Source organism: Nomascus leucogenys, chromosome 2, assembly GCF_006542625.1.
Source record: "Nomascus leucogenys isolate Asia chromosome 2, Asia_NLE_v1, whole genome shotgun sequence".
Lineage (NCBI taxonomy): Eukaryota > Metazoa > Chordata > Mammalia > Primates > Hylobatidae > Nomascus > Nomascus leucogenys.
Window position 1 is genome coordinate 29,620,877 of NC_044382.1, and position 19,281 is coordinate 29,640,157.

The 19,281-nt window shown below is 39.3% G+C and overlaps 1 protein-coding gene and 1 non-coding gene across 2 annotated transcripts in view; both read left to right on the plus strand.

Moving 5' to 3' along the window:
• The window catches only part of SH3TC2 (SH3 domain and tetratricopeptide repeats 2), a 64,740-nt gene that overhangs the window by 4,340 nt on the left and 41,119 nt on the right, over positions 1–19,281 (plus strand). Inside the window, exons 2-5 of the mRNA XM_003266616.4 lie at positions 6,849–6,947; positions 11,119–11,246; positions 16,913–17,018; positions 18,717–18,860. Of these exons, the coding sequence (XP_003266664.2) occupies positions 6,849–6,947; positions 11,119–11,246; positions 16,913–17,018; positions 18,717–18,860 (477 nt within the window). The remainder of the gene's footprint in view (positions 1–6,848; positions 6,948–11,118; positions 11,247–16,912; positions 17,019–18,716; positions 18,861–19,281) is intronic.
• LOC115831754 lies at positions 1,151–1,253 on the plus strand. The gene has a single exon (XR_004027246.1). It is a non-coding gene; the product is annotated as a U6 spliceosomal RNA (small nuclear RNA).

Here is a 19,281-nt window from a genome sequence, read left to right on the forward strand (position 1 = left end):
AACACCCCTGCCTGCCTTAAAGTGCTCCCCCATTTTGACCCTACCATATTTATCCATTTTAGTCCCACAACTACCCACCTCCCCAGCATGCGCAGGCTGGCTTCTACCATCCCATGTGTGTACAAAGCTCATTCCCACCCTATCCTGCTTTCCTCCCACTTATATACATCTGCCAAGAACACAAAAAGCAAGCCATCAACTGGGGATAATATCCAGAACAAGTATATTACAAAGAAAAGCTCCTTCAACTCAATAATGATAAGATAAATAACCCAATAACAATTGCAAAATGTTGGAATGGACACTTCCATATAAAAAATATGTAGATGACTAATAAGCATGTGAAAAAGTGATTAACATCATAAGTCATTAGAGAAGTGCACATTGAAACAATCAGATAAAATGGCCTACCTACTTAGAATGGCCCAAGTTAAAAAGACTATAACATCAAGTGTTAGTGAGGATGTGGAGCAACTAGAACTCTCACATATTGCTGGTGGGAATACAAAATGTTACAGCCTCTTCGGAAACCAGTTTGGCAGTTTACAAATGAATCTCAATGTTTTTCTGAATTGAGGGTTAGTAACTTTTTCTGATCAATAATAATAAAAATAAAACTAGCTTATATCAAAAGCAATTTATTGATTAATAACTGAAAGTCTAGGTTTTTTTTTCTTCAGATATTGCTAAATGAAGGTGTTCAGATGATGTTATCAGAAAGCTAACTTTCCTAAGCTCTGTTTTTATGGGTTGGACTGAATGTCAGGTGGGCTTTCTCCTTGTGGTGGGCGCCACAGCTCCAGGCTGTCATATTCATAGCTTCTAGTCCAGTGAAAAGAAATCTCTTCACTAAGTGTGCTGATGAGGGTCCTAGAACTAATTCTCATTGGCTTAACTTTGATCTTGTGGCCATGGCACTGCATAACCCAGTTGGATTATGCCTGAATTGTGTGCTCACTTTTGGAGTTAAGGAGTCAGCTCCACATAGACTACATAGACTGGGTTCACATGGGTCACATGGCTAATGAAGAAGCCAGGGTTTGAGTCCAGGACTGTCTGATTGCCACTTGTTCTTAGCCACTTCTCTACCTGCCTTCAGTGTTAGAAAACAAATGCATGCTGATTACAGAATATTTGAAAAATAGAGAGCTTGCTTTGGCAGCATGTATGCTAAAATTGGAAAGATACAGAGAAGATTAGCATGGCCCCTGTGCAAGGATGACATGCAAATTTGTGAAGTGTTCCATATTTTTGAATAGATAATGAATGGATGCTGGGCTAAATACCTAGGTGATGGGATGATCTGTGCAGCAAATCACCAGGGCACACGTTTACCTATATAACAAACCTGCATATCCTGCACAGGTACCCCTGAACTTAAAATAAAAGTTGAAGAAAAACTAAAAGAAGGGTGGAGGAGGGACTTCATCATTCCAAAATGTCAATGTCATCAGAGAAAAAAAGTCATAAAAAAAGTGTATGGAAATGTTCCCAATGAAAGCAGGCTAAAGACTTTTGACAACTAAATGTAGTACTTGATCCTAGACTGCATTCTATACTGAAGAAGAAAAGATGATAAAAAGGATATTACTGATATTACTGGGTCAATTGACAAAGCTGGAATTTAAATAGTAGATTAAAGTATTAATATTAAAACAATTATTAATCAGCAGGCTATATTGTTAGCAGATTGTGTTATCATCTTTAATATACAAAACTTTTTTCAAAAAATTAATATTTCAGTTAAATAATATTTAAATTTGCCTATAAAAAAAGAAAAATTAGAATATTTGGAAAGTAGATGAAAGTATCAAAAAGATTGTTAACATGACTCAGCGATAACTACCATAGACCTTTTGGTTTATTTTCTTTCAGTTATACGAAACATACATTTTTTTGAAGGTAATTTATTCTGTATGACAGTTTTTTGTTGCCTTGAATTATCTCTGGTTCTTTTACAAGGCCCAGCTCAAGTTTTCAAACTTCTTCATGTTGAAATATAACACCATGTGTAAAAGAATGCTGTAAACTGTCAATCCATGTATAACTATTAGCTGTTTTTCCTATTATAGAATGCATTCTAATTTTCCAGCTTCTTTATTGTTTCTCAGAGAGGTGCCCTTCTGGCTCATGGGATCCGAGGCCTCTGGTGAATTGGCTTGAGCATTCTCACACTCTAGAAGACATCAGAAATACCCGAAGTGCTAATTAAAAACGCACACCTCAGGACTCTACTCCTAGATATTTCAAGGTAGAGTAGGTAGAGAGGGGCTCCAGGAATATTTTAAAATTCAGCTTTTTATAAAAGTGTACCATTAACACATATACACCATAGAATACTATGCAGCCATAAAAAAGAATGAGAGCACGTCTTTTGTGAGACATAAATGGAGCTGGAGGCCATTATTCTTAGCAAACTAATGTAGGAACAGAAAACTAAATGCCACATGTTCTCACTTATAAGTGGGAGCTAAATGATAAGAACTTATAAACACAAAGAGGAAAACAACAGACACTGGGATCTACTTGAGGGTGGAGGTTGGGAGGAGGGAGAGAAGCAGAAAAGATAACTATTGGGTACTGAGCTTCATACCTGGCTGATGAAATAATCTGTATAACAAACCTCCAAGATATAAGTTTACCGAAGAACCAAACCTTCACATGTACCCCAAAACCTAAAATAAAAGTTAAAAAAAAAAGAATGTTGATGTCAGTAAAGGCTTTAAGAGGATTAAAAAAAATTTACCATTTATACAGAGTTGTGCATGAAATCATGTGTACAGTGTGGTGACTTTTCACAAGTGAATATACTCATCGATATTGTTTTATACAGTTGCAATTCATTCATTCTCATTGTTGTATTGGATTTATTTATTTATTTAATTTTTGGGGGATGGGTCTTGCTATGTTGTCCAGGCTGGGCTTGAACTCCTGGGCTGAAATGATCCTCTAGCCTCAGCCTCCCAAATAGCTGAGATTGTAGGCATGTGCCACCATGCCCAGTTTGCTGTGTTAAGATTTAATTATATATTATATATACATCATTTACTTGTCCATTCTAGTGTAAATTGACATTTGAATTGTAGACAAGTTTGGGTTCTTATAAACAGTGCTGTTCTGAATATTTTAGTGGATGTCTTTTGGTCTTAGTGCACGCATATTTTCAGCTTGAATTGACACTGTCAGCTTTCCAAAGATAGAACTTCAGTTTATCTTCACACTTGCAGTATATTCTAGTTGCAGTATATTCTAGGTATTCTACTTGCTCTATATCCTCACAAACACTTGGCTTTATCTGTCTTTTTTTTCATTTTAGCCAGTCTGTGTAGCTGCGTTCCATTGTGGTTTTAATTTTCATTTCCCTGATGAGGTGAAACAATTTTCATATATTTATTAGCTGTTTGAATATTGTCTTTGGTGAAAAGGTTATTCAATCCTTTTGCCCATTTTTCTGGTGGGCTGGCTACCTATTTCTCAAAGATTTTTGACATTCCTTAAATCTTTGAATATGTTTGAATTATTTGATGACTATATATATGTATGATCAATATTTTCTTGTACTCTGTCACTTTTTTTTTTTTTTTGAGGCGGAGTCTCGCTCTGTCGCCCAGGCTGGAGTGCAGTGGCGCAATCTCGGCTCACTGCAAGCTCCGCCTCCTGGGTTCACGCCATTCTCCTGCCTCAGCCTCTCCGAGTAGCTGGGACTACAGGCGCCCACCACCACGCCCGGCTAATTTTTTTGTATTTTTAGTAGAGACGGGGTTTCACCGTGGTCTCGATCTCCTGACCTCGTGATCTGCCTGCCTCGTCCTCCCAAAGTACTGGGATTACAAGCGTGAGCCACCGCGCCCGGCCACTTTTCAGTCTCTTAATTGCATCTTTTGATTAATAGAAGTTTCTAATTTTAATGTATTACTATTTATCCATTATTCCTTTTGAGGGTAGCACTTTTTCCATCCTGTTTAGGAAATCACTGGCAGCATCAAGTCATGCAGATATTCTTCTATATTTTCTATAAGTTTCTTTTGCATAGACATCTTTTTAAAAACAATTATCTAAAAAATTCTGATACAGACAGTTCACGTATCACATTTTGCAAAACCTTGCAATTTTCTGCCCTAAGCCTCACAAATCCTTAAAAAGCTGTGCACCCTTTCCCCAAGCCAGGGTCCCCATCCTTGACTTCCCTTCTTCAAGGTGGGCTCACCTCACAAGTCCTCATTGTCAGGCTATTGTATTTTCTCAGAGAATTCTACAGCAGGGATACACTCACAAACTTGCCAGGGTCAGGTGTAAATGAGTGACGGAATAGGGTGGGGACCATGGTGGCTGGAGAACAAATGCCCTGTAGAGCAACAGCAGCCACTTGACCCCAGCTGACTGTTGCCATATGACAATGAGGGTCCTGGGCTACAGATCTTCCATGTTTCAAAACAAACTCAAGCATCTGGGTTATGTGAAACATTTCAATTTCTAAATGATGTCAAGCAGTTCAAAGTAAAAATTCACTATGTGGGCCAGAAAAAAATAAAGAAGATGTTTGTGGCTTTGCTGTAGTCTACAGTCAAATTTTGTCCCAGGGAAGCAGGCTGCTACCCAAGTGTGGTCCTGGGAGCAGCAGGAGGAGCATCACCTGTGAAAACATCAGAAATGCAGAACCTCAGCTTTCAAATACTGAAGCAGAATCAGCATTTTATCAATATCCATAGGTGATTCATAGGTAAAATAAAGTTTCAGAAGCACCAATCTAGACATACGGTTCTCAACACTGGCTCAAATTAGAATCATTTGAAGAACTTATTATTAAAAAAAAGATCTATGGCTGTACTATGGACCACAAAAATCTGAATCTCTGAGGATGAAGCAATATTTTTTCTTTTTATTCTTTTATTATTTTTAATTTTTGTGGGTACATATTAGGTATATACATTTATGGAATACATGAGATATTTTGATATAGGCATATACAATGGGTAATAATCACATCAGGGTAAATCACATCGCCTCAAACATTTATCTTTTCTTTTTGTTACCAACAATCCAATTATACTCTTTTAGTTATTTTTAAATGTACAATAAATTATTGGTGACTACAGTCACCCTGTTGTGTTATCAAACATTAGATCTTATTTATTCTATCTAACTGCATTTTTGTACCCATTAACATCCCTACTTCTCCCTAGCACACACACCCTTCCCTGCCTCTGGTAACCATTATTCTACTCTTTATCTTCAAGAGTCCATTGTTTTAATTTTTTGTTTTAGCTGGGATGAAGCAATATTTTTAAAAGGCAACCTAGATGATTCAAATAGGCAGCTGGGGTTCAAAAGCACTAATTTAGATCAGTCCTTCATTTATAAGTGGGGAAAGTGAAAACTCACAAAGTGGACAGGTGAAGTGTCTTGCCTAAGGTCACTGAACTCATGTATGGGAAGATTTGATTTGTGCTCATTCTCATTTCTCATTATTCCCAAGCCAGTGCCTTTTTGCTGCAGTTGCTTTTGGTTCCTCAGGGCAGAACTGAAAAATGATCCTGTTCAACTATAGCTCATTGCTGCCAGGTTTCCAGCTAAGCTGCTTAGCTTTCAGCACTGAACAGCTAACAAGATTTACTGGATGAAGAGCTGACAGGCCCCTGCTTCTGCCTATTCCATTTGAAATCCACTTCATTCTTCATGTACATCACCCAAAACAGTGCTAACTGCTCCCACTGTGAAGAAATGGAAGGTCCTCAACTTGGGTGTCAAAATCTTCCTCCATAGGCACAGAATGGAGACACAGGCTATTAGCAGCAATATGAGAATTTAGGTTCAACATTAACCAGAAGTAAGTGTGACTGCTCCACCCCTGTTGCATTCTTAAGCTGTGTCATTAGAGGCACAGATCCAGTATGCAAAACTTGGTAGGCCTCTTTGGCTCTGACACACAATTTTGTAAGCAAATTAAAGGAGCGACTCACAAATAGTGGTTGAGCCAAGGTTTCCTAACTGCTTTTCAGGATCAGGTAATACTTATCACATTCTGACTCCATGGTACAGTTCTTGAACAGTTTTATGGAAAAAAGGACAGAATCCATCAACTAAAATTAATGTGTGAAGGACTTGAGTTTCCTTGTTGTATTTTGGGGATGCCGTAAAGGAGGCCAATGTTCTACAGCAATGTTTTTGACATTTCCTTCTGTATCTACTTCATTATGCTTTATAGGTGCACCATCTTCTTTCTTTTCAACTCTCTGCCATCAAAGTTTCCTCTTCCCTAGCCCTAGCCTGTGTCTTGGTCTTCTTTCTTCTTCTTTTTACTCCACTTCTACCATTGTGAAGACAGTAACTTTTCAGAGTTGGGAAGAAAGAGAGGCCTGACAGGACCCTATTTAAGGGGAAGACAGAAGGACAGCTGGGGACAATTATACATTTCAGGGCCATTACAACCACACCCCAATTGCCTCCCTAATGATGCCAATGTCTGTCTCCACTCCAGCCCTTCCATTATCTGCCCCTATTGAACCTTAAGCTTTGCTGTAGTCAGATCTGTGATGACCTGTGTAGGCTCAATGTATATTGAGCACCTTCGATGTTCTAAGCCATGAGACTTAGTTCAATATGTGAATGGGGATCTGCTTTTTAATAAGATGGGCATACCCAGGCTGCTGCTGGATTGAGATGGCATGTATGACAGTTCTTTGATAATAGCTTACATAATTACAAGGCAATGGTGATAACAATTAGAATTCTTTCATGCCACTAATCCTGGAAAAAAATTGTCACTTGACCAAAGCTACAGCCTTGCTTATAACTTGCTTTGAACTTCCTTACATTCTTAAGATGACCTTTTATTTCATCTTCTCCAGGTAAAGAAACTCCTTCCAAGGATCCAGCTGTATCGAGTGAGTGTATAGCCTCATCTGAATACAAGGAAAAATGTTTTCTGCCGCAGAACATTAATCCAGGTATCCAAATACCAAAGACAAGCCTTATTCTTCCATGTTGAGTATTGCAATAACCTCTTTATCTCTCCCATCTAAACAGCCCCTCCCTCTTTCCCTCTTGATGAAAAGATTTTGACTATGCTGTTTGCTTGCTCGTAAATCTTCTGTTGCACTCCATTGCCAACAAAATTAATTTTAACTTTCTCAAGCTGTTACTCAGAGCTCTTCACAATCTGGCACTTATTAGGAGCTCCATACTTATTTGCTTTGTTAAAGAAAGTATATCATAAATTAGATTTGAAGGTATTGAGAGATAGGGGTTAAAAATATTTATATTCAACATGGTACCTCAAAGAGTTGTTCATACATTGTTGCTGCTCAGAAAATGTTTGATGAATAAATACATGGGCTGCACGTGGTGGCTCTCACCTGTAATCTCAGCACTTTGGGAAGCTGAGATGGGAGGATCACTTGAGCCCAGGAATTGGGGCCTAGTCTGGGCAACAGAGTGAGACCTGATCTCTAAAAAAAATGAAAACATTAGTCAGACACAGTGGCATATGCCTGCAGTCCCAGCTACTTGAGAGGCTGAGATGGGAGGACTGCCTGAGCCTGGGAGGTTGAGGGTGCAGTAAGCTGTAATTGCACCATTGCATTCCAGCCTGGGTAACAGAGTGAGACCCTGCCTCAAAATAAATAAATAAATGAATACATGAATGGTTGAATGAATATGTGGAGGTCACTTTTACATACTATATGATACCCAACATAGTACTTTATATGTAGTAGGTTCTGCGTAAATATTTGTTAAATAAGTGAATAACTAAATGAATATGTGAAGTGAGATTGGCTTGAGCAGAAGGGCATCTGTATGACTCTTTCAGAAGCAGAAAAAGTTTTGAAATTAATGTGAAAAAAATCTTATTCTTAATACACATCTCGCACAAAATCCCCTTTAAAAGACATCGATGAAGCCTGCAAAGAGAAAATTGTTATCAGAGGAAAGGTGCACCTGGGCAGAACTCTGTAACAGAAACTCTGAGGACAAACCTGTAGAAGACTTGATTTCTGTTGTACAGTAGATAGGACCATTTTAGAGGGCAATTCGCGTGCCAAATGATCCTCACATGTTTTTCTCATTTTTGCTTGCCCATCGCTAGGTGGAAGCGCCCAAATCTCCATTTAGCTGATGAGAAACAGAGTGTCAGAGAGGGAAATGACTTCACCACGACACAGTTAACACGTGATGAGGAAGGGCCTTGTTCAAAACCACAACGCTCCTTCGCTCTCCAAAAATATAGCTCTCCCTGTAATACAAAATATAGACTTGTGAAAAAGATTATAAATATATTTAAAGGACCTAGACCATGTAAATAGATATTGTATACATGTCATACCAGGTTCTTTCTTTTCCCAGTTTCAAACGAGATCGGGCGTGTTCAGGGTGGTATAGCCGCAGGCCCAATTTCAAATTCGTCAAACTTCTTGGTTGACAATGAGAAAAACTTTGCCCTTTGTTTCTTGATATTGTGTCAATCTGCTTATCTGTCTGTCAGCTTGGACCACCCCTGGAAAAACCTGAATTACCATCTGTTGTTTCATGAACGCAGTAGAGTCAGCATTTTGCCTTATCAATGCATGAAGGCCAGTGAACAAAGGGTATCTGTAGGTGAAACTGAACTGACCTCGGGCTGAACTTGTCCATCTTTCAGCATTTTCCACCCTGATGCTGTTTCCAGGAAGGTCATGGAGTGAGAAGGGGAGATGGCTGTAGCTGCCAACCTCTCCTCAATGCAGTACAGTTGCAGACAGAATCAGTCAAACATATTATCACAATTACAGAACTGACTTTGAGAAGGATTAATCTGTGACACAATACACTTCAGGAAAACTATATCGAGCTTGACTTCCTCCCTGCTCTAGTGATGCAGAGGGCGCTGTAGGATCCCACTGTGGGCACAGAGGTTCTGCTCTAAGTATCAGTTCTCACGGTTGAGATCTCAAGAGCAGTCTGCTTATTTAAGTCCAGGTCTTTTGAGTTCCATATACATAGATTCATGTGCATGGCAAGGAGATTCACACGAAAGGCCCTGTTTGACAGTCAGCAGGGGCTACTCTAAGAGATTTGAATGGGGATTTTGGATTAGATGGTGGAAGGATGGATGAGATGGGTTTGGTAGAAAGGAATCATAGAATCAGTTATTGCCAAGGTTAATAGTCATGATCACCTGAGGGCAGCCAGCCATGAGCAGTACTTGCTAGTGGTGGGGAGGTGAGGAGGGGCAACAGCTAATGCGTAATGTGTTTACTGAATATTTAATATGTACCAGGCACTGAGTAAAAAGATTTATATGCACGATGTTATTTAGGAAGCATTTTTTTTTTTCCTTGAGGCAGGGTCTTGCTCCGTTGCCCAGGCTGGAGTGCAGTGGTGTGATGTTGACTCACTGTGACCTCAGCCTCCTGTGCTCAAGCCATCCTCCTATCTCAGCCTCTGAGTAACTGGGCTACAGGTATGCACCACCATGCCCAGGCCACCATGTCTGGCTAATCTTTTTTTTCTTTTTTGTCAAAAGACAGGGTTTTGGCATGTTGCCCAGGCTGGTCTTGAACTCCTGAGCTTAAGCTCTCCTCCTCCCTTGACCTCCCAAACTGCTAGGATTACAGGCAAGAGCCACTGCACCCAGTCTAGTAAACATCTTAAAACCCCTGTGGGATAGGTACTATAAAAGCCATTTTGCTAAAGGGAAAAGCCATGCATAGAGAGGCAATTAATTGTTTAGGGTGGCACAGTTATTGAAGAGCAGAGCCAAGTCTTGAGCTGGAGCCTGTGTGACCCCTCCCTGGGCTTCATCTTTGCACCGTACCTCCTCCTAGAGCTCAGCATGCCACAAGGCTACCAGATGGAGGCCTGGATGGATGGGGGGTGCTGAAGAAAAAGGGGTTGCATGATATTGGAGCATAAGCCTAGGAGAAACTGAGTGGAACAAACACCCATGTGAAGTTTACATCAAAGTCTGGTCATTTGGGAATGTCATAGAAGAGCTCATTTGCAGCCACAGAATTTTCAGGACTTCTAGGTTAAAGACAGGCCTTTTAAAGGTAGACATCCACAGCTGCCTTGTGGACTCAGGCCAGCATGATAGGGGTCATCTCTAATGTGCTGAGGAATTTGCAGAGGTCCTGGCAAGTTGAGGCTGCAAGTGAGACCTCTGTGATGATCTATTTCAACGCCTTCTCGGTTTATTTTTTGAATAATTATTAACAGGATTGCTACTTACTGTCTAAAGAAGACACATTGCAAAGTGTAATTATACGATGAACCTCCTCAGTGTGGCCTTTCTCGACAACACTATCCAAAGGCATCCCCTGCCTTCAAACACTCCATCTCTCTGTCTCTTGACTCCATTAATTTTTTTTTTCACAATGCTCTTCTCCATCTGAAACTATTATGTTTGTGGAATTTCTTGCCTAGTTATTCACTTACCAAGAAGAATACAAGCTCCATCAGAACAGGGACTGCCTGTTTTGTTCTCTGCTGAGGAGCCCGTAAAACAGCTTCTGGCTTATAGAAAGCTCTCAATAAGTATCTGTTAAATGAATGTGCATTTTGGAGAAATTAAAGGTAGACTTTAATACATTAATTACCCTGATAAACATTAATAATTGCAGTATCAGAAAAAACAGGTTAGAGAAAATGTGTTTATGTGTAATGTGTACATGTTTATATATATATGTGTTTATGTGTAATGCACAAAGTATATGTCTATTACATATGATAACTTTGACATATAAGTACATTTCCTTAAATATGGACAAAGTCCTATTGATTCTAAACTTTCACAATTCATTCACAGGGAGTGATGTATGTCTTAGCTGGTCCTGTGTTAGCACCATTACATCAGTGCCAGGCAGTGTAGGAATAAACCTTGTACAAAGCAGAAATAACCAACGTGAGTCCATCAACTCCTGCAGTTCCAGAGCCCTCCTGGGTTCAGTATGTGTTTTTCCTCTAGGGAGGACTATTTAAAGGGGTGCTGCGAGGAGTGTTAAGACCACTCTGATCTGTAACTAATGAGGACACCAGTTGAGGGTTCAGGTATACATGTAGGGGAAACTGTGGGCTTATCTAATTCTTTCTTCCTTTTTATTCTATTTCCAGCCTGATCCTTCTCTCTCTGTTCTCTTTAAGACCTGACACTCTCCTTCTGTGTAAAGAGCCGCTCCAGGAGGTGTGTAAATGGACCCCTACAGGAAGCTGCTCGGAGACGGCTCTGGGCGCTGGAGAATGAGGACCAGGAGGTGCGCGTGCTGTTTAAGGTGAGCATGAAGGAAACAGGTGAATGCTGAGTGCTGACTTGTGTCAGTCTGCTACAGGATCCCCAGCACCTAAGACAGCATCTGGAACAAAGTAGGCCCTTGGAAAAAACATCTAATAGGTAGACTGAATGAATGAAAGATTCTGTGCACATTCTCTGCACAGGAGTGGATAGGAATGGGCAGGAACTCTGAATGGGGCAACTTGGAGTTGTTGAGTTAGAGAAAATTTGGTTTCAAATCTTCTATTAGTTGTGTGATCTTTGACAAGTTACTTAACCTATATAGAATGGGAATTGTTATAATACCTACCTCATTAAGTATACTTTTTTTCTAATGTGGTAATTTCAAATTCTTTTTTTACTGTGATACAATATACATAACATAAAATTTTCCATTTTAATCATTTTTTAAGTGTGCAATTCACTGTGGCACTAAGTACATTCACAACCTATCCACCTCCAGAACTTTTTCATTATCTCAAACTGAAATTCCATATCTATTAAACAATAACTCCCATTATCCCCGTGTCTCAGCTCCTGGTAACCACTAAGTATATATTTTTAAAGTACCAAGATTGCCAATCAAAAAACAATACTTTATAAATACTTGGGTGAGAGGAGGAAAAAAACAATAAAGTAAATAAACCAATTTCTCATCTTTCATAGTAGGTAGATAATATCTTCATTTGTTAAAACCAAGGAAGAATGGTATGATCAAATTATTTACAGTTTAGGATGTACTAAGTAGGAGAACTAAAGTCAGAAATGGAAAAAAGTTGTTTCAACTAGAGGAAGGGAAAGGATAATATTACTTTACATAATAAACTAGTATGTTCTAGTTACTGTTTACAGTTTCTGCATGAATCTGGTACAAACTGAAGCAGAAAAGTGGTCTAAATGTCATGCAGCAAAAAAAAAGATGATGTCTGGTTTTTCAGGGGGGAAATGAGATTGTATGAGTAGAGAGCTTGGCATTGTGTTTGGTGATATGTGTTCCATAAAAAGTAGCTACGTTTTTTTTTTTAATTTTCTGGTCTTAAGTTTTATTTATTTATTTATTTTTTATTTTTTATTTTTTTTAATTTTTAAGTCTTTTTTTAATTATACTTTAGGTTTTAGGGTACATGTGCACAATGTGCAGGTTTGTTACATATGTATCCATGTGCTGTGTTGGTTTGCTGCACCCATTAACTCGTCATTTAGCATTAGGTATATCTCCTAATGCTGTCCCTCCCCCCTCCCCCCAACCCACAACAGTCCCTGGAGTGTGATGTTCCCCTTCCTGTGTCCATGAGTTCTCATTGTTCAATTCCCACCTGTGAGTGAGAACATGCGGTGTTTGGTTTTTTGTCCTTGCGATAGTTTACTGAGAATGATGTTTTCCAGTTTCATCCATGTCCCTACAAAGGACATGAACTCATCATTTTTTATGGCTGCATAGTATTCCATGGTGTATATGTGCCACATTTTCTTAATCCAGTCTATCGTTGTTGGACATTTGGTTTGGTTCCAAGTCTTTGCTCTTGTGAATAGTGCCGCAACAAACATAAGTGTGCATGTGTCTTTATAGCAGCATGATTTATAGTCCTTTGGGTATATACCCAGTAATGGGATGGCTGGGTCAAATGGTATTTCTAGTTCTAGATCCCTGAGGAATCACCACACTGACTTCCACAATGGTTGAACTAGTTTACAGTCCCACCAACAGTGTAAAAGTATTCTTATTTCTCCACATCCTCTCCAGCACCTGTTGTTTCCTGACTTTTTAATGATGGCCATTCTAACTGGTGTGAGATGGTATCTCATTGTGGTTTTGATTTGCATTTCTCTGATGGCCAGTGATGATGAGCATTTTTTCATGTGTTTTTTGGCTGCATAAATGTCTTCTTTTGAGAAGTGTCTGTTCATGTCCTTCGCCCACTTTTTGATGGGGTTGTTTGTTCTTTTCTTGTAAATTTGTTTGAGTTCATTGTAGATTCTGGATATTAGCCCTTTGTCAGATGAGTAGGTTGCAAAAATTTTCTCCCATTCTGTAGGTTGCTTCATCCCCGGGATGCAAGGCTGGTTCAACATACGCAAATCAATCAATGTAATCCAGCATATAAACAGAACCAAAGACAAAAACCACATGATTATCTCAATAGATGCAGAAAAGGCCTTTGACAAAATTCAACAACTCTTCATGCTAAAAACTCACAATAAATTAGGTATTGATGGGACATATCTTGAAATAATAAGAGCTATCTATGACAAACCCACAGCCAATATCATACTGAATGGGCAAAAACTGGAAGCATTCCCTTTGAAAACTGGCACAAGACAGGGATGCCCTCTCTCACCACTCCTATTCAACATAGTGCTGGAAGTTCTGGCCAGGGCAATCAGGCAGGAGAAGGAAATAAAGTGTATTCAATTAGGAAAAGAGGAAGTCAAATTGTCCCTGTTTGCAGATGACATGATTGTATATCTAGAAAACCCCATTGTCTCAGCCCAAAATCTCCTTAAGCTGATTAGCAACTTCAGCAAAGTCTCAGGATACAAAATCAATGTACAAAAATCACAAGCATTCTTGTACACCAATCACAGACAAACAGAGAGCCAAATCATGAGTGAACTCCCATTCACAATTGCTTCAAAGAGAATAAAATACCTAGGAATTCAACTTACAAGGGACGTGAAGGACCTCTTCAAGGTGAACTACAAACCACTGCTCAATGAAATAAAAGAGGATACAAACAAATGGAAGAACATTCCATGCTCATGGGTTGGAAGAATCAATATCGTGAAAATGGCTATACTGTCCAAGGTAATTTATAGATTCAATGCCATCCCCATCAAGCTACCAATGACTTTCTTCACAGAATTGGAAAAAACTACTTTAAAGTTCATCTGGAACCAAAAAAGAGCCTGCATCGCCAAGTCAATCCTAAGCCAAACAAACAAAGCTGGAGGCATCACGCTACCTGACTTCAAACTATACTACAAGGCTACAGTAACCAAAACAGCATGGTACTGGTACCAAAACAGAGATATAGACCAGTGGAACAGAACAGAGCCCTCAGAAATAATGCCAGGTATCTACAACTATCTGATCTTTGACAAACCTGACAAAAACAAGCAATGGGGAAAGGATTCCCTATTTAATAAATGGTGCTGGGAAAACTGGCTAGCCATATGTAGAAAGCTGAAACTGGATCCCTTCCTTACACCTTGTACAAAAATTAATTCAAGATGGATTAAAGACTTACATGTTAGACCTAAAACCATAAAAACCCTAGAAGAAAGCCTAGGCAATACCATTCAGGACATAGGCGTGGGCAAGGACTTCATGTCTAAAACACCAAAAGCAATGGCAACAAAAGCCAAAATTGACAAAGGGGATCTAATTAAAGTAAAGAGCTTCTGCACAGCAGAAGAAACTACCATCAGAGTGAACAGCTACGTTTTTTTGAATTTTATTTTATTTTTTTAATACCTGGAATTCAGGAACTGGGAGACACTGGCTGCTATTGGTACTGTAGATTTTCCTTTATTTTGAGTCTCATTTGGTATGGCAGGAGTAGGGTTGATTGAAAGAACTGGTCTGCTGGGCTGAAGCTTGAGTCAGACATACTTGTGGGTTAAAGTTGAGGCCTGGAGTCAGCTAGATCTGAAATCTAATCAAGGCTCCGCAACTTACTCCCTGAAGGTGACCTTGGACAATTTACTTAACCTCTCTGTGCCTTGGCCCCCTTGAATATACAACCGGGATAATGCCATTTTTCATTAGATCTAAGATGCCATTGATTATAAAATGCACTGTTATTTTATGTACTTCCAAGAAAGAAAACAAATGCTGCCAGTTATGGTTGATGACATGCTTCCTTATCTTTTAGTTCAGAAGTGGTTAAATGTGATAAAAACACATTTTGGAATGGACCAAATACTGTCATTGCATTCTCTTCATAGGGCTTTTGTGGGAGTTAAATGACATATTGCTCATAAAGCTCTGGGTGAAGTGCCCGGGATGTAGTAAATTCTCTGTAAGTTGATTTTTACCTAGCACCCCTTCCCTAATGATGGATCTGGGGCCTCCTGGGGTTTGGTATGGCAGAAGGAACCCCACAGTTCTGATTTTACTGAACTGGGGCTTTTCTTCTGGATTCTTTTATCTTCTTCTTCCTCTAAGTTTCCCTCATGATAGAGCTCCTGGAGTTGGTACTGATGACAGGACCTGGCCTGGTGGAGGGATGTTCTGACCATCACTTGTTATAGTCAACTCCAGAGGCTTGGACAAACAACAGATTTAAGGGAAAACTAAGTCTGGGCAGTGATTCAGACCTGCTTATTTTTTAGGTATTAAAAAAAAAACTGGGCCGGGTGCAGTGGCTCACGCCTGTAATCCCAGCACTTTGGGAGGCCAAGGTGGGTGGATCATGAGGTCAGGAGATCGAGACCATCCTGGCCAACATGGTGAAACCCCGTCTCTACTAAAATACAAAAAATTAGCCAAGCATGGTGGCGGGTGCCTGTAGTCCCAGCTACTCGAGAGGCTGAGGCAGGGGAATCGCTTGAACCTGGGAGGCAGAGGTTGCAGTGAGCTGAGGTTGTGCCACTGCACTGCACTCCAGCCTGGCGACAGAGCGAGACTCCGTCTAAAAAAACAAAACAAAACAAAATAAAACAAACCCCAAGAGGCTTATAGTCTTCCTCTAGCTCTCCTTGTGAGCATTTAAATTGGAATGCCTTCCTGGAGGACAGTTGGGTGACTGTTGACTGCATTTTACGATGGAAAATATGCATATCCTTGCATTTCCAATTGCACCTCTTAGAAATACTTGTGTTAAAACAATTAAGAATGTACACAAAGATTTAGCTATAAAGATGTTTATCACAGTACCATTTAGGATTTTAAAAAATGTAAAACAATCCAAACATGAAACCATAAGAAAATGATAATAATTCATTATGTTAATGCAACAATGGCACATGTAACCATTAAGAATGGTGTAAACTTTGTGATGACATAGAAGATGCTTTGCAAAATATTGCTTAGCAGCAAAAGAAGATTGCAAAATAATTTATGCGATGTGATTCTATGTATGTGAAATAGTTATATGGAAACTTGTATAGGAAAAAAGATTCAAAGTTATTACATGAAGGTGTTAACATTGATGATCTTTAGGAATAGAGACTAGGGATGATTATTTTTGTGTGTTTTGGTTTTTGTGTTTTCAGCTTTGTATTAATAAAAATAATCATTAGACATAGATTCACAATCAAATTTGTTTTCAAGATGCCTTCTATGAATCATCGTCCTTTATCCTCCAACATACACTTTTTTTTTTTAACACAAAAAGTAGCATTCTCTGCACATAGTTCTATTCCCTGGCTTCTTTTTGCTGCTGCTGCTGTATAGCAGTATTATATCTGGAGCCTATATCAGTACACAAAGAGCTTCTTTCTTCTTTTCTGTGGCTGCATAATACAATATTTCACTTTATGGATAAATTGTACTCCATTTTAACCAATCTCTTATTGATGAATATTTAAGTTGTTTCCATTTTTTGGTGATGTAAAAATCAATGCCATAATCAAGAAGTTCGTACAGAGTATTTGGTCTATATACGAGCTTGCTAATGGGACACTTCTGTCATCCCAGGCTGACTCATTGTTTCCTTTACATAGGACCTCTCAGCAAGGTTGGTCAGTATCCAGTCTCAGAAGGCCCAGTTTCTCATCACCTTCAAGACCATGGAGGAAATCTGGAAGTTCTCCACCTACCTTAATTTAGGTATGATACAAAGCAAGCAGGTGGAGGATGATCTCCTCCACAATTTAGCCAATCTGTAGGGCTTGACATTAAGGAATTGGCCTGGCTCTGGTAATTAAGAGAAATAGAGCCTTAAAAAAGATGGTTAACTTTTGAAATATCACAAAGTGCCTCAAACTAAATCTAAAGCAAATATTAACTATTATTCTAAAATGCCATATGAAGAAGTTTGCTTTTTTGTGTCCAGGGAGATCCTTTTTTATTAAATAACCAATCAATTGGAAAACAGTTATTGGTCATCTACTAAGTTCAAAGTACTGAAATAGATGTGAACTTGGTGCTAGTGTGTGTGTGTGTTTTAAACTATAGGGAACTAATCTTGAGTAAGATCAAAGTAGCTGCTCAACATAGTCAACAGCAAAGTTCCAGGTGTTTTTTCGCATGTATTTGGAAAAGAGTTAAAAAAGAAATAGAGAAATTATCTGCTTATAGCAACCTAAGGCTGCAGCGTTTTCTAGAAGGTAAAGAAGGACACTGGGATGCAGCATCAGTTCCACTGTGGTGGGAAATTGTTCACCTGCCTTCTCCAGAGAGAACAACTTATAATGGGGAAGTTAAAGTGAAGTCAAAAAAAAACAAGAGGTCACCTAATTTGATGGATGTTTTATATCTCCCAGAAAATGCTGGGCTCCATGCTGACATACACAAGGACAGATTTTGTGCAGGGGTGGAGGGTCAAGACGACTCATGACTGGAAAACATAAGGTATAATAACTTCTCCTCTTATGGTCTGGAGATCTGCTCTCTGCACTATACATCTCCTTCCTGACCATCAGATATCCTCACTATTCAAACAGTGCTCCATAGACTGGCTGCGTTTAAAAAAATATTAAATCTGTTAAAAAAAAAGAAAAAGGAAAAGCTCAACCCTATCTCAGACCTTCACTAAGCATTTGTAGTTTAATAAGATCCCCATGTGATTTGTGTGCACACTAAAATTCAAAAGTGCAGTTATAGAAGATACATAAGGCCTAGATCAGTGCAATGGACAGTCAGGATGGAAACAGGCTTTTGCATCTTAGGAAAAAGAAGAAGCCTCAAGAGAAGCAATACGAGTAGTTCATGCTTATGGCCATGTTTAAAATACTATATATGATTATTAGAGTTTTACAATTTACATAGTTTTTAGTCTGCTTTTACCAGAGAGATCTTCTGGGCATTGGAGGAGGGGCAGGGTCAGAGCTGGTGGGTGGAAGCAAATCCTGACTCCTGAAATTCACTGAGGGGGAACCATGTAGAACCTCCTCAGGCACTGCATCATCAAGGGCACAGTGGTTTGAACCTCAGGTCAGGAGAACTTTAAGGGGGCACTAGGAACCCCCATAGTCAACACTGTAAACTTGGAGACCTCCATGGATGTATTAGAAAAAGGCAGTTGGTTTTGGTCATCTCATTATGCATTTGTGGAAACCCACAATATGTTGAAATAGTAAATAACATTTAGAAACGACTTGTATTTCCCAACAGATGTTGAGAAGACTCAACTCATTCTAGAAAATGTCTAGCTTTGCCTCTTACGCTGTTTTAATTCCAGTTAAATGGCAGGTTGGGGCTTGTGGTCTGGGAATCAAGCTCAGGAAGGAATTTTCTCACTCTCTTCTGTGCTCAGCTATGTCAGAAATCATTTTGTTCAGAAATATTGTTGGCTTGACTTCTTAGGCTACGTATCCATGTGTCTGGAACATCTCCTCTTTGACCACAAGTACTGGCTCAACTGCATATTGGTGGAGGATACAGAGATCCAAGTGTCTGTAGATGATAAACACCTGGAAACAATATACCTGGGACTCCTGATACAGGAAGGTGAGTGCAGCATAGTGGTAGAGATGGGATCTTATTCAGATATTTGCTACCAGAGGCCCTGAAATAAGCAGGATGCAAAGGGAGGGAAAAATCATTCAAACATGGAATATTCACAAATGAACCCACCTGTTATAATAGTACTTCGAACATTCCTCTCAGTTCAACACTGACATTACATGAACAGCTGTGCTGGTCAGTCTCACTGATTGATGTTAGAACTGCTTGGAGAGTTTTACTAAGATACCCGGGCCAGGTCTCCACTTAGGCCCATTAAATCTCTGAAGGTGGTGGCCCAGGTATTGGCATATTTTGGAAAGTTTTCCACATAAGTCTAATGTCTACCCAAAATCGAGAAACACTTTTCTAAACATGTGATAAAATTTGATTGTAAAATAAAGTTGCAAATGTTGCAAAACTTGAA